Source organism: Aptenodytes patagonicus, chromosome 22 (genome assembly GCF_965638725.1).
Source record: "Aptenodytes patagonicus chromosome 22, bAptPat1.pri.cur, whole genome shotgun sequence".
Taxonomy (NCBI): Eukaryota; Metazoa; Chordata; class Aves; order Sphenisciformes; family Spheniscidae; genus Aptenodytes; species Aptenodytes patagonicus.
The window spans coordinates 6,439,374-6,455,356 of NC_134970.1; the positions used below are offsets into that span (position 1 = coordinate 6,439,374).

At 56.8% G+C, this 15,983-nt stretch overlaps 1 protein-coding gene across 5 annotated transcripts in view; it reads right to left on the reverse strand.

Moving 5' to 3' along the window:
- Window positions 1-15,983, reverse strand: part of PPFIA4 (PPFI scaffold protein A4) — a 60,802-nt gene that overhangs the window by 23,294 nt on the left and 21,525 nt on the right. For all 5 annotated transcript variants that reach the window (XM_076357868.1, XM_076357871.1, XM_076357870.1 and 2 more), the window contains exons 2-5: window positions 8,952-9,753; window positions 1,191-1,292; window positions 900-1,064; window positions 207-281 (exon numbers count right to left, since the gene is read on the reverse strand). In XM_076357868.1, coding sequence (XP_076213983.1) covers window positions 207-281; window positions 900-1,064; window positions 1,191-1,292; window positions 8,952-9,188 — 579 coding nt within the window. In that variant the 5' untranslated portion in view covers window positions 9,189-9,753. The remainder of the gene's footprint in view (window positions 1-206; window positions 282-899; window positions 1,065-1,190; window positions 1,293-8,951; window positions 9,754-15,983) is intronic.

Below are 15,983 nucleotides of genomic sequence, written 5' to 3' on the forward strand. Positions count from 1 at the left end.
TACAGACAATCCTTCATGTAAATAGCAATTTTAGAATAAAAGCCTTATATTAAAATTGCCCAAACGCCGTTTCTCTGATCTGCATGATCAGTTGAGGGTGGGATTTCAGCAAATTCACCATGAATTCACAAATGTAACATGGAGCAGTCCCAGCCCAGCGGGTGCCGCAGCAAGGGCCCAGGGTAGGCTGCCCAAATACCTCTTACCTGCCGATGGGCATCCACAAGCTGCTCCTCCAAGGTTGCCACTCGCTCTAAGGCTGCTCGCAAGCGTTCCCTGACCTGCAGTCATGTAAGATAACGGGAAAGGCCATTATTTATCCGTGATGAGGGTGCCCAGGATCTAGGCAAGCTCCCAGTCCCTTTTGTCTGACTGACAGCCAGGCTCAGGTGTATTCACGTCCAGGGCAGAGGCTGAGGGATGCTCCAGCCCATTGCCTGGGAGAGCGAAAGCATGTTGGAGAGGAACAGCCTGGGCCAAGCTGACTCTTGCAAACCTACAGCCAGGACAGCTTGAAGATGTCTTTTAGCAGAGCAAGGAGATGCTTGAGGCAAATGAATCAGGAGGAACAATAAGAATTGTAATGCAAAGACTGAACCAGGGTGCCAAATGCCAGCGCTCACCACCAACACATGAGTGACCCAGGGAAGCAAGTTCCCTGTCCCCAACAGCCTCAAACCCACAGCATCCACTCGGCAGCCCCACCAGCTCCTAAAATGAGGGTGCTGCAGCTTTTGGATATCCAAGACCTTCCTCCTGAGGGGACCCCATGTCACCACCCAGCTTAACAACAAAAAATGGTATCCAGTGGGAGGGAGGAGGAGGGTTGGGAGAAGGTCAGCTCTGAGCAGGGGATGCTCATGGAGTGAGCTGGGAGAGGTCCCAGCAGCCTGTCTCACCTTTTCATCTAGCGCCTTGTGATGCTCAAAGAGTGACTTGAGCGCCTTGAGCACCTCGACCTCACTGGAAACCCCGGACGGCGACTGGGCCTGACGCTTGACCACGGTCATCCTCAGGGACCGCTCATGCCTTGACACCAGGCACTCCAGGTGCTCCAGCAAGAGCTGCAAGAGGGCAAGCATGAGGCTTTCACCACCCCGGGGACTGGCAATGCCGATATCGGCTGAGCAGCCTGCAGTGTCCCACATTTCTGAGGACTGAAAGCCAGACAGCAGGTTTTATATGCTTACCCGGGTATTATTGCGCTCAGCTTTCAGCTCTGAGATCTCCTCTTCCCTCTCCAGGAGCTGCTCCCGGCACGCACTGAGCTCCCGCGTCAGCGTTGCAAACTCCTGCAGAAATCAGGGCATGGCCGTGAGCAGGGAGCGCGGGATGGAAACGGAGCCAGCAACCCGGCCCCAGTGCCGGGACCTCCAGTGCAGAGCATTTCCCATCTGAACCCAACCAGTGAGAGACGGGGACACCAAGGGGAACACTGAGAAATCAGTGGAGAAGCACAGCCAGGCTGGGAGGTGATCTATTCCTGGCTTCCCTAAGTGCTTTGGAGAAGGAAGAAAGCAGCATCCCAGTATTTATCCATTTGGTTTGACGTCCAACGACACAAGAAACTACTCTACAGCTCCAGAGGTGCTCAATGGCATTTAAAGCATCCCAGTCAAGGCCACCAGCGTGCTCCCATCCCCACTGTCCCCTTGATGCAACCCAGCAGAGCACCCACCTTGGAGCATCCCATCAGGCTAAAACTCACTGCAAAGCCACAGCCGGCCGGGGTGGGTCCCCTGGCCCCAAGCCAGCCTCTCCATGGCCTCAGGACCTGGCATCATCCAAAATCTCCTTCCAGAGGAAAGAGCAAGATCTACCCCAGTCCAGCATGTGGGGCCCCATCAAGCTTCTTATGGGGCATCCCCAAGACCCGAATCCCAGCTGAGAGAGATGGGACACAGCAGGAGATGTGGCAGGTGCCACCAGTCCTTGCTCCAGTCACCGCTCCCCTCCAGGGAGGTGACAGCCAGCAAGGAAGAGCCGTGCACAGAGCGACGCCAAAGCAGAGCTGCAAAGCTAGCACATCCTTTGGGATACGATGGCTTCCTCAGAAACAGACTGTGACTGTGTCGGAGGGGAAAGGAAACCCGCTATAAAGTTCCTAAGATGCAGGAGAGTTCATTTTCCCTTAAAAAATGAAAGCCAAGCACCTGGGTTAGCCCAGGAGCACTCTCCCATTGCTCCCAGTTGCTCTTTCAGTTGCCAAGCGGTGCCAGGACTAAGCGACATTTTGCAGCTCGGATTTTTTGGGGTGAAAAATGCAAATGTGGAAACGCTTTACACCAGTTTCACAGTGTTGTTGAGAAGAACTTAAAAAGGAAAAGGGTTTCAGAAGAAGCTGAGAAGGATTTGATTGAGCATTAACAAACCAAATTTTGACTGGGGGCTGAGAGCAGCTTTACAGCATGAAATTCTCTTTAATTTTCAAGTTAAACAAATAAAACCCTTCAAACTGAAGCAAAACGTTGAGGCTTAGGTTGAATCAAATGCTCTGCTCAGCTCAAAGTGAAACCTCTTGCAACAGCTGACACCCCTCCAAGAAACCAAGAGCTTTTTAATCTGTTTGTCCCAGCTAGGTTTTCCCTCCCCCTTCCCACTCCAAGCTGCTCGCACTGGTGTGGTTTTTAGCCTGGAATTGGTGGGGATGGTGATGTCACTGGTGATGCTGAGACCCCACAGCAGGACAGGACCTGAGCATGCTGTAATGTGGAGGAAGAGAAAGAGCAATCGCAGTGTCGAAGTCAGTCATCATCCCTACAAATAGCTGCTTTTCTGCCCATCACCATGCCTCAGGGCTGCTGCCACCCGACATCCTAACCCCAGCATCGCCCCAGGACCGGAGTCCCCCAGCTCCTTTCCAGCCCCGCTCCTGCCCCATCGCTTCCCCAGGGACTGCTCCAGCCCTGGGGTCATCCCTGTCCCCATCAGTTGTCCCCCAAATCGGTCACAGCACCCCAAACCTCCGTCACCAGCCCCTGCCATGCCCAGGCACCATCCCCCACGGCTCTCAGACCATCCCACAGCCCTCCAAAGCGCAGCGAACCCCACTGCAGGGCTGCTTCCCCTGGGAGATCGCTGTGCCCAGCCAAGCCTTTCCCGGAGCCGTGCTCTCCCAGCCGGTGGGGATTATGGCTCGGCACAGCTCAGCGGCACACGCATGTGCGTGCGAACCGCTGGGTTATGCAAGCGCTGCGCGCAGGAGCGAGCAGCTCGTGAGCATCCCCACAGATGACATCGGGGCTGGGAACACCTCACGCTGGAAAGCGTGAGAGCGGCAGCGAGAAGTGCCAGATTAGGTGCCTGTGCACCGCTGGCTGCTTCAGATTTAGGGATATGTCACTCCCCCTGTCCCTCAATATGCCAGGATACAGGCAGCGAGGCTTAAGGAGCTCAGCAAAAGCATCCTCGCAGCTGTGACGGCCCCAGGAACATCTTTCAGCAGCCCAAGCTATAACGGCGGGTGACACATTGGCTGTGGACTCTCTCCCAGCACCGGGGCAGGGACCCTGTGGATCCAAAGCCCCCCAGATCTGCAAAGGGTGGAAACCTGCCCCATGGCTGGCAGGGGAAGCCAGGGCTGAGGACGTGGATGCTCTCCCCGCTGGGGTCAAGAGGGCCATGTGCAGCATGGGACAGACGGAACAAGGCGTCGGAGGCAGCAAGGGAAGAGGGATGCCACACTGGGGATGGTGATCGCCAGCACTGAGCCCCCCCTCACCCCGCATTGCCTGCACAGCCCGCCCGGGGTTGGCCAAGCTGTACAGATTGCACCCACAATCAGGCTTTCATCCCGAACGGCAAGGAGATTAAAGGAGAGAGAAAATCCGCTAGAGAGAGAGAGGCAGCCCCCACCCCAGCCAGCCCGACGCAATCCACGGGTCAGCGGGTCAAAGCGTGGTGGTAGCTCCACTCCTGGGCACAGCACAAAGCTCCTGCCCGACCCCATCCCATTGGGGTGCTCCTTTCCGAGCTCTCCACCCCGCCAGGAATGACTGGCCGGATCCTGTGCTGTGCGCCCCAGAAAGGCTGCCAGGCCAGGAGCATCCCATGGCAAACAAAAGAGACCACGATAACTGTGCTTCCTTGGGGAAAGACTGCAAAAGGAGCATTTACCACCAAAAATAGCAACACCCCTGCAGCAAGATAGGACAGCAGTAGGGGTTAGCCAAGTACACACTTGCAAGCCTGATTTTGATGCTTTGGGAATAAAAGTATAGGAATAAATCAATCCAGCACCCACCTGTAGCTACCTCCATCAGCCCCGGCTGTGCCAGACGTCTGCCCTAGCACTGCCACCTTGCTTCTGGGCCACTGGTGGGCACCAGGCGAGTTTGGACACCATGAGGACGAGCTGTCCCCAGCTCCTGGCTGCAGCGTCACACTGCGGAGCGCAGCTTTCACCTCTGTCTGCAGGTATGCCATTGCCCTAAGTCCCAGTGAAGTGGCGATAAAGAGGATCCGGGTGATATTCCTCTGCCCTGGCCACAGCCAGGAGATTCAGAGGCACCTGCCCCTGGCTCCAATAAGCTCTCAAACTAAGCGGGGACACCTATAAATGGATTAGAAAGTGAAGGAGAGGTGCCTGCGATCTTCAATCAAAGGATGGATGATGAGACACAGCCCTGGGAGTCCTTGGGAGCCCTGTGAGAAGCCCAGCAGCCCGGGAAGTGGCTAATTTGGATTAAAACCAAACCACCCAAAGTGCGACTGGCTGGGCTCAGCCCCAAGCCCCGGGGCAGGAGGGAGCAGGGTGGACAGATGCCATTTTCACTATCGGAGCAGGGAGGGAGACCCAGAGCACCACACAAGGTATTGAAACGGGGTGTTGTGGCTCGGGGCTCAGATCTTTGGTCAGTGCCAGGCATGTTCGGGGTTCGGGGTCTTCCCCCTTGGCTGCATCAACGGGGACAGCACAGGGAAGAGCTGGAGTGAGACCAGAAACCAGCTACATGGAGATGACTGGGAAAGCAAAGGGAGGTTTAGGAAGCTCAGGGGGAGAAGGCGCGTAGCATGAAAAAGCTGAAATGCAAAAGTCCTCAGCCCAGAGCCATCTTCTGCCTTTCCCCCTGCCGTCCGCAGCACAGACAGGGACACAGCGAGATTGCATCAAAGCGAGCAAAATTCTCCCCATTTGTTGCAGGAATGCAGCTGCTGCTCCAGCACACCCAAGCCTTGGGAACAAACTGGCTCCAGCTGTGGGATTAATGGCGTTTTAAAGCCCCTAATTGGAGTGACTGCTCCTGACGGGCCAGGTGTGCAACGGGGGTGACGTGGGAAGGATGCCCATGCTGGGAAATCAGTGCTGCTGACTCGGCATGCAAGGGATGGAGCCCCGTCCGTATGTCTGTCCGTGCTGGGAGTTGGCAGACCCATCACCTCAGTTTCTCCTTGCTGTCCCAGGAGCAGTACGAGAAAGCCCTAAGTCACAGTCGAGGGGATAAACACAACCCCAGCAGTGTGTAGCATGGGATTACGAAGATTAAATCCTGCCGGGTAAACCCAGGGCTTCGATCATCACCCACCCTTGGCACTGAGCAGTGCAGTGGCACGTCCTGGACATCTCAGCCACAGCACTGTGACTCTGCAGGGACCATGTCCTCCCCTCTCAACACGTGGTCACGACGTGTATTTCCTCCCAGGATTGCTCGGGGAGGAGCATTGGGCAGTTGAGCAAGCAGGAATCCAACATCTCAGCGCCCTGGTCTTGTGGGAGCACAACCAGCTCCAACGGTTCGACACTGAGCCGCCAGATTCCTCCATCCTTCCCCAAAATCTTGACACACTTTAAAGGTCTCACCCAGTGAGTGTTTTCCCCCCTCTTGGAGCTGCTGAGGTTTCCTATTTTCATGCTGCTTTTTGCAAGTGTGAACTTTAGATATATTTTTAAGTAAAATGAGAGGAATTTGGGGTGATCATTTGATCCCAGGACCTTTCCCAGCTCCTTGGGGACCTGCAGGGAGCTCGGGGGGTCTTAGGGAGTCTGCTCACCCCAAAAAGCCCAGCTGTCGGCTCCCCAGGCAGCCCCAAGTAGCCCAAAGAGGCAGCAAAGGCGCAACAGAGCGGGACCTGGAAGGAAGAACTGCGGGAGGTTTCCATGGCCATTGGTAGCCCTCAGCACAGCAGCCCCTGTGAAATTTGGGAGCCTGTCCTCCTCCTGACACAGCTGGGGACAGGGACTTCTGCCAAACCCCCAAGCCCTGGCAGGGCAGCGAGAAGTGCCATCCCATGCAGGACCCTCCTCCGCGAACACATCTGGATATGCCTGGAGCCCTGCATGTCCCATCCCTGGGTGGCACCTACACCCCGGAGAGCAGGGGGGAAGCTGAGCTGAGTGGCCAGGCAAGAGGTAGCTGGCAGCCATGCCAGGGCCCCAGGGGGCTGCTGAGAGCATTCGGATCCCGGTCAGGGCTTGGTCCTCTGCCGCATGCCCCCTGCACAAGCAGGGAGGGCAGAGGGATTGGAGCCAAGAGCTTTCAGCCTGATTAAGTTGCGTTCAGCACTCCCACATGAATAAATAAATCATGTAAGAAGTATTAAGGCAGCTTAGTCTCCCCGGGAAATCACCCTGGAGTTCTGCCTTTTTGGGGGCTGAGGGATGCCCCCATGGATTGGGGGTGGGGTGGCTTGGCCATGTGGGAACCAAGACCCGCACGGGCAAGGGGGAACGGGAGCTGCAGGCAGGAGCTTCCCTGGAGCATCCCTGCTACCCCATGCGTGGGTCTGCACCAGACACAGGTTCCCTGCCTGCCCCATCGATGGCTCTGCTGGCACTCTGGATCCCGTGCCAACACAGCGGCATCCAGCTGCCACTGTGCCCTGAAAGGATGCAGAGTGCCACATCGCCCAGCCACCATCCACCCCAACCTCCCCAGGCAGCACGTCCTCTGCACAGTCAGAGCTTGGCTCTTCGGTGACACTGGGGAAGGGCTGTCAGCCTCGTGGGTGGCCACCAATGAGCCTGGGTGCTCAACCCTGCCCCAAAAAAAGGGTTTCTTCAAGCAATCCAGCTTGAATCCCATCCCAATGGGGTCTGACACGTTGCAGTAAGCTGGGCAGAAGGGCTCATAGACAAGGAGGAAGAGGATGGGAGAGGCCCGTGGAATGCCCCCACACAGTGCCCTGGGGAAGAGACCCGCTGCGTCCCGCTTACCTGGTACATGCACATGCTGGGATTAATCCCATTGGGCAGGTGAGCGCCTTTGGATTTGCTCCCCGCGTTCATGCTGAGCCCTCATCTCCCACGAGGGCGGCCGGTGCAGCCCCGAGAACGAGAGGCACAGTGGGCACCGGAGGCCACTGTGCCCGGGCGCAGACCGCCCCTGCCCGCGCAGGGACAGGCAGGGCAGCGGGAGGCAGTGGGAACTCAGGGAAATTCCCCATCTGCTACCCGCCCTAATCACATCCCTCGCCGTGGTGCCGGAGCCAGAGGCAGCCCCGGCTGGAGCGGGGCACCCAGTGGGCTCGTGGGTGCAGGCGCTGCCACTGAGTCCCTTTGCGCTGACCCAGTTTGCTCTGTCTGCACACCGCCTGTGCCGAGGCACCGAGGACCTTTTATTGGAGCAGGAGCAGAGACTAAATCCACGCGGTCCCTTAATCCGAGGCAGCTGCGGTGGGGTGGGCAGCGCATGCTCAGTGTGACCTGGCTTGCTCTCTCCGGCGTGCGCTGGCTGGGGAGCCGGGAGCAGAGGGGATGCGAGCCCTCGGCACACGGGAAGTGGTGGTGGCCCTGCCTGCACCCAACACTTGGGCACATCTCAGCGCATCTCTAGGGACAGAGAGCAACTCATGCACGGGGACCCCAGGAGCTCCCGGGGAAGCATTGTCAGGTGTTTTGCTTTGGGCAGCCCGGGCAGAGCCAGGACCAGCCCAGCTCTGTGGATGGGGACATGGGCTGCCTTCCTCCTGAGCCGCTTTCCCCTGTTCAGAGCAGAGGAGGGATGCCGAGAGCTGGCCGGCCACCGGCCCAAGCTCTGTCCTGGCTTGTGCCACCAGTTTTGATCCATTGGTTATTTCCCATCTCCCTGGGGTGCCCCAAACCCCAGGGCCCAGGTAAGGCAGGAGGATCTAAGGTCTCAGCACCGGCACAGTCAACATGGACATAAGCGTTCGAAGCCTCCTGCTTCTCCCGGCTGCTGGGCTCGCTGGCTCTCCCCACATCGCAACCACAACAGAGTGGTGCAAAAGTCCCCCTGGTCTCCTGCTTCCCCCAAGTCTGGGCCCTGGGACGCTGCGTGCTGCCCCACAAGACCCCACAGGGAAGGTGGGTGGCCTGTTTCCACCGATGTCCCGATCTGCACACTGCACCCAGCTCTGCCTCCAGCGTCCCCTTCTCAGGACCAAGCTCGAGACAAAGAAAGTTCCATCACCCCACCGGGTGATGGGGCTGATGGAAAGGATCCCTTCCGGCAAGGGAAGGGCCAGGGAGCAGGGGCTTCCCTCCAGCAGTGGGGAAGGAATGTGGTTAATGTCTCCATTCGGGGACTCTGTAAGTGCCAGTGGGGACTCATGAAACCAAGGACTGGCTGACATCCCAAGGAGCTGGCTGGAGGCAGCAAGCCAGATCTGCTATCCGAAATGTGTTGCCTCTTTGGTGCAATGGGCAAGCCCAGCTCTGTGTCTGCCTCCCCGTCGCCCTGGGGTGTCCTCAGGAAGGTTTTGCCCCTTCTTCATACCCATTACCCTGTGCAAGAGGAGGGGTTACAGTCCCACACCTCCCCACATGGACTCACAGACCAACAAGGGGTACAGAGGAGAAGGGGAGATGTTCCAGCTGGTTGGGGCTTGGCCTGGGAGAACCTATGGGTTTTACTATTGGCATGAGGTGCCACACACCTGGCAGCATCACCACTATCACACCAAGCCAGCCTTCCTAAAGGCAGGGGCTAAAAATTGATCGCCCTCATATGCCTCAATGAAGGCTCCTGCTCAACTCAAGGTCAGATCCTTACCTGTGGGAGGGCCGAGTTGAGTTGCCTCTGGAGCTGGTCACGCTCCCGTAGGGTCTCCTGCAAGCGGCTCTGGGTGACAGAGAGCGTCTCGCGGGTCTCCCGCAGGGTGTCCAGCAGCTTGTCCCTCTCGTCCAGCATGTTCACCATCAGCTGCTCGAAGTCGGCATCCGCCTCGGAGCCCTGCGGGGGACCCAGAGGGTCCCCCTCGCTGATGGTGGGCATCACCTCGCACATCATGGCGGGGTACGACAGGTGGGCGAGTGTCCTGAAGGTGCCCAGTGGGGTTGGCAGTGGGTGTTGTCGAGCCGCGGGGCCCCGATCACATCACTGTGGGTCAAGGGAGCCAGCGCAGGAGGGGGCAATGGGGTGGTGAAGGTGGGGAGGATCCCCCATCCCTTATTCTTGGGTGCTAAGCAGCAGCTAGCATCACTCCGGCCGGGATGGAGGGATGTCCTTGGCACCGACAAGGCCCTTGCAGTCTTAAATCCCCCCGCTCGGCTGCTTGTCACTGCCAGGGTCCCTTGCGTCACCTCTCTGATGCCTTTCGGAGGGGCTGCAGCATCAGTGAGCCATGGGGGAGTTCAGAGGGGGACAAAGCGACCCTTGAGGACTCGTCCCAATGGGGAGCCCAAGCTGGCAGTAGCACTGGGAGGGTCCGGGGGATATTTGGGCTGCCTGGGCATGCTGAGGAGGAGTCCAGTGATGGTGGACTGTTCTCCCCAAGGCTGGATGAGATGGTCACTGCTGGTGCAGGAACGTGTCTCTGTTTGGCATCACAGGTCTTCAAACACACAGCGGTGACCTACAGAAGAGAGGACAGAGATCAGATCCCTCCTGCTGCCCCCAAAATTCCCAGAGCACCTGCCCAGCACCCTTTGCCCCCCATCAAACCCTGGAGGGCTCAGGACCCACAGGAATGGGCTGTCAGGTTGTACCACCCTGCACCCAGGTGGTCACTATACTGCATCCAGTATGGTACCGAGCTGCAGGGAATAGCATCCCCAGGACCCAAAATCCTGCAATAGTCTTTGTCATTCACACATCCCGGGCCAAGATCCCGTCCACTCCGCAGAGCACCTGGCTGCCGATGGACCCTGTGGCCCAAGTGTCCTCCAGCCACAGAAACTCTCTGTTTGCAGAAAGTCAGGCTCAAACCTGAGTTTGGCCCAAACCTGGCATGAAGTCACAGCAACGAATGAGTTGAATGATCAGATTAATGTTCACCCCTCCTCTCCCTGTGGCACCAACGGGGACAGGTGCGGTGGGACCGGCCATTCAGTGTTAAGTGAACTTCAGCGCATCCTCCATCAGTCAAACCTCTACCCGGGGGATGGAGGCAGCAGCATCCCCGAATTACTGCCCAAGCACAAGCACCGCTCCCCAGCCAGTGCCAGGGATGAGAAGCTGGAGGGCAGAGGCAGAGCTGCCAATTTGGGCAGCAGCCTGGATTTAGGCTGGATTAAAGCATGGGTGGATCCAGGGGCTTGACCCCAGGGGCGACGCTGGTACCTGCAGCCTCACCTCCATTTCCGCAGCCCAAAACCACCGGGACGAGAGTCTGGGATGTCCCCCATCCCAGCTGCAAGCAAGATGCCAGATAGGGATTTTTGGTGACACAGACCTTTGGGTGGCCTTCAAGCCGACTACAGCCGGACGAGGGTCCCCAGCAGCGAGGGTCAGTGTGTCACTGTCACTCCAGCTGCCCTGGGGACCTGCCCACCCCATATTGCCATCTTTGCCAGGCTTTGTCTACAAGGGGATAAGCTCAGTGCGAGGGCCACAGGTCTAACGCTGGTTATGGGATAGTCCCCCTTAACTTAGCAAGTTTTTAAATCTTTACAACAGACATAATGCTTGAGGCTAGCTCTGAATATCCTTATATCACCGCCCTTTCAAACCAACATACGCACACAGACAAAAAGGACCTGGACGCAGTCATGGGCCAGATCAGCCCGTTCTGGCCCTTTGAACTGGAATAAAAGCTCATGTCTCAAACAGCTCGGCGGCACAGTGGGGCACTTCTCCCCCGTTCAAAGGCGGCGTGCGTAAGAAGATGCTTTTGTGCGCACCCAGACGCGCAGACACACGCTGCCGGGGCTGGGGGAACCGTAGCTCTGTTCTTGGGATGACATTGGCTCATCAGCTGATGGGAAGTTTGACACAAAAAACCCTCTAAAAATAGAGAAGCTCTGGCAAAAGCACCAGCCCCTCAATGTGCATCCAGTGTGTTATGCTGAAAGCCGGCTCCTATGTGCCGGGGACATGGGACAAGGTCTCCCGCAGGTGGCTGTCCCACCTCCTCCCCCTTTACAGATTTAAATTGCGTTCCTCAAGTGGGATAAAACCTGTTACGGGCACGTAACACTGTCCTGAACCTTTGAGGCTTGTTCACGCTCTTTCCTGGCTGTTGGGACATGGACAACAGGGATAACTGTGACTAATATTCTGTCGCCGCAGCATCCCCGCAAAAAGGAGGCTGGTGGAGGAAAAGGCACAGAGCGAGGGACCACTCCAGCCCCTTGCTCCCCTTGGGTTGAGTCAGACATGAGTGCCATCCCCATAATTAAGCAGGTGAAATGTTTTCCAATCCTTCTTCCTCTAATTAGCAGCCCCAGTGGTACCCACACACAAGCACGGCCACACTGCCAGCCTTCCTGGAGGGCAGATGACCCAGGCTCTAGGGAGACTCGGGGCCAAGAAGAGCAGAAATCAGCCTTACTCCAGTGCTAAGCCCTATTAATTTGGCTGCAAAACCCAAACGAGGTGACTTTCACGCCCCATCTTGCTGCTGTGCCTCTGCTTGTGGGATGAGCATGGAGAAAGCATGTCCACACCATGGAAAGCCAAACGGCCCCACGAGCAGGATGTGAATGGCAAAATCAGCTGCGTGGCCACATCCCCACCCTGGCTGCTGGTGAGGAATTGAATGAATTAGCAGCTGAATTAAGAGACATCAATCAAGGCACAGAGGGAAGAGCCCTGTGGGCACTCAGGGAGGGGAAATGCTGCAGGGAATGGCCAAGACATAAATCCGACGGGAGTGATGATGGGATGGAAATTTATCCCAGCTGCAAAGGATAGACTCACTTACCACGAGGAGATGCTGCAGACGCCAGTCCCAGGGGGGCTGGGGCAGCTCCCCACACCCTGTGGAGGTAATCCATGGGGCTGGACCCACACGGTTCAGGAGGCATAGTGCTCAATGAATCACCCAAGGGCTAATTTTCTTTTTGCTTCCCCCACGCTTGAGCCCATGCAAGGGTGGTTGGAGGGGGTTGGGTAAGCCCACGTGATACTTTGCTTCACTGCAACCTGCTGTTGTACACAGTTATATCCCATTAAATGTGCCATGCTTGGGAAGGGAGGCTGGGGATGATAAGCACAGCCTGGACACCTCAGCCTGGGGAGGGTGATAACAGGATCATGGGGACCTTGCATGGCACCGATGCTGGTCCAGGACAGACTCATCCCATCTTGCTGGTCCCCAGAAGCATCTGTGCTCTGCCCTCCTGAGCACACTCAGCAAAGTTGTGATACAGCACGAAACTGTCCTCCCATGACAGGCAACGCTTGTCTCCTAGCAACCCAAAGCTCCTCCATGACCAGGTCTTGGGGGATGTCTTCATTGGAGGGTGGACATGTTCTCCCCTTGCATCCCGGGCCACCAGGCATGGGTACTATGGAGGATATGCACTGTGGCATAAGGCAAGGAGAGCTGCTACAATCCTCTGCAGCTGGAGAAGTACTACAAGCAGGGATGAGACTTCCTACCACCACAAAGAGCAGCCAAAGCCCCCCTCGTCCTGGCCTGAAGCCCCCAGAGAGGTGGTGGGCAGCCAGCCCAGGGCTTTCAGGGCTCTCCGCATGCCCCATGACACTGCTGTACTGTGAGTGTCCCTCTGCCAGCGGGTCCCTGGCAGGTAAATCCAGGCTGATGCTCTGCCACCTCTGAGCATGGCTCTGGAAACAATTCAGCCACATGTGCCCATCTCCTGGCTGAATCCATGGCAGACCCCAAGGGTGGAAAACATTCCCTGCACAGTGGAAGCACTGTCCACATCCATAACCGCTACGGACAGACACTGAGCTGCCTCTAGCATCCCTGTCACAGAGCCATCCTGGCAACAACCACTGGGCAACTCTCCCACCCCACGGACTCGGGAGCAATTATTTCTGGATTCAACCACAGCAGCTTTCACTGCAAAACCAGAGCAACAGCAAAACCACAAGCCCCAGGAGTATCCCAGCTAATGAGAAGGACCGGGTCAGGTCGGTTGCAAAGGTTTTATTTGTGATGCCACGTGAGGAAGCCAGGAGCAGGCTGGGTTTGATACCTGCTGTCTTCAAGCCCTTTGGAGCAGGAAATGTGTTTGGTGAGCAACAGGCATGGGTGAGTGTGCAGGGCTGTGCGCACACGCAGGGACATGCACACATGCTGCAACATCCATGCATGCAGGGACGTGCACACGAGTAGGGATGTGCACGGGTGTAGGGATGTGCATGCGTGTCGGGACACGTGTGCAGGAAGCTCCTGCCTAGGGTCAGCTCCCCTCGACACGAGCATCCCCTCGTTTCTGTACCACCTCAAACCTTGGGATTTTCTCCGTTCTCCAAAAGCAACAGAAAATCACCCATTCCCACGCACCTCTTCCCCCGGGAACCCAGCTAGTGGTTGCATACACAAGACGCCATCCCCGCATAGCAAAGCTCAGCGTTTCATAGGCAGAGCTGCATGCCCAACCGATCGCTTTAAGGACCTTGGGGACGTCAGTGTGGATGACAGCCCAAATGCATCACACACTTTGCTGGTGACTTTAGCAGCAGCTAGGGCAGACCAAAAGCAGCCCTTCGGTGCTGGATGCTGGAGGGCTCTGAGCTTGCTTGCAATTAGCAGCAAAACACTGCCTGTGAATCTCAACCTTTCAACTGTATCTGGTAAAACTATGTAAATGCTACTGCCTGGGTTTAGAGAGCCTTAACTGATGGGATAATCATTGGGTAGAGGAGTGAGGATGCGAGGAGACAGCTGGTGAGCTGAGAAAACAGACACTGTGCAGCTCTAGCCCTTTGCTGGGTATTTTTAGTCCCCCGGGGCTGCCAGGCACAGACTTGCTGGAAGCAGGTTTGTTGCCAGTGAAAACGTGCTTGCTTTACTATCCCTTCCCCCCCAAATGATGCTTTCCTCACTCTTTGGGATGGAAAACAGCACAGTCATGCGCTGCCCGCTTGGAGAGGCCGGTTTGCAATGATGGTGCCCAGACATGGAGCAGCTGATGGAAAGCAGAAGGGGCTTTTTTGCCCTTGGGCTGATTATTTGCTCGGCATGACTCTGTAGTGAGCCAAGCTGCCTGCAGGATGCTCAGTCCACGGTGCAGAGCACGGCACCCACCCAGTGCCCAGGGAGCACCCTGGCTTTCCCATTTCCACCAGGGTGAGAAGCACACCCAGCATTTATCCACATACAAAACCGCCTGTGCAGCGAGGCAGAGACAGGCTCGTGGTTTTTCTCTGAACAGCTTCATTCTCATCTCAGCCCTGACAAGAGAAAGAAAAAAACCTCCATGGCCCTGTCAGCAAGATCATCACCTCAGCAGGCAGCTGGCAAAGAGGGTTTAACGCGCACCTCGGAGGCAACAAGCTCGTGGAGATTGATCATCCCATAAAAACGTCAGTTTGACCTTTTCCGCTCCTAGAAAATCCTTGTCAGCTGCCCAACCTGGCCTCAAAAGAGCAGCACAGTCAGGGCGGCAGAGCCCACACCAGCGGCCGTTGCTTGCAGCTCACCAGCGCAAGGATGGCTTCCCCTCTGCTGAACCAGCTGAGGACGGGGTCCTGGCGTCCTGCGCTGACCCCTTCCCAGCCAGACTTGGGAGGAAGGAGGGTGACGCCCTTTTGCTGTTGGTTTTTCCTTGCAGCACTTCTTTTTTCACTTCTTCCTTGTGATGCTGCGTTAAACATGATTACATGGGCAGGCTGCGAAAGCGTCGTACCCTTACATTTCCAGCAAGCTCATCCCCATTGCTGTTCCCACAGATGGAGCCATGTCCCAGCGTAAGTCCTTCCCACCCTCGTTGAAGCTGGACACCACTCTGGAGCAGCCAGGACACGCTGAGCCACCGATCACCTCAGTCTGCCCTGAGCAAGGTCAGTCCTGACCCACCAAGCCGTGGGACGGTTTGCGGATGGCAGAGCAGGAACTTCCTCAACATCTCCATTAACCCACAGAGCCCCTTTCCATTATACCCTCAGTGGGAGACGTGGTAATTAAAGGCTGAGAAAGTGGAGATTATTCCTGTCCACAAGACAAAAAGGATGCTGAAGTGCCCTGGCTCAACAGTGGAAATTGCTGTTTTAAGAGCAGAGCCTAGAAATGGAAATCTTTACCCATGGCAGATCTCAGAGATGCCTTTGCCACATGCTCGTGCGGGCCATGGGCTGAGATTTCACTTCCTGAAGTGTTTCTGCCCTGAGACCGCAGGAGAGCTGCTGCTCATGCCACAGTGTCCGGATGGGGCTTGTCTGCATCAGAGACAGCCAGCTGAGCTCCATGTGTGCCAGGAGCTCCTTGCATCCCTCTCTACAGCCCCACAGGCCCCGAGGGTCCCTCCTCATCCTTCCTTTCCTACCCCATCCCCGTGCTTGGTCACAGACCCTGTCTATATGCTCCACAGGTTTCTTAATTTTACAAGCCTGGACCTGAGCAGTCCTGTCTGCAAGCTCAAGCACCCTGGCTTCTCCATCCTGGGCGATCCACAGAGAAAAAGCTGCATTTCAATAAGAAAACCAATCAGCAGATACAGCCTCATCCCAGCATCTCCCCTGAGTCCTTATATTTACCCCCAGGATGCACTGTGGCCTCTGGGGACCTCCAGTCCCCTGAGAAGGACAAGGAAGATCCAATTTACCATGGGGCCCATATGGTGATGGTGCCTCCACATTCCCTAATGCAGCCCCGCCGACGGCAGGGTACCGCACAGATGGTACCTGGCTGATGCCAGGGACAGCCCGTGGCCAGGATGCCCAGGGATAATA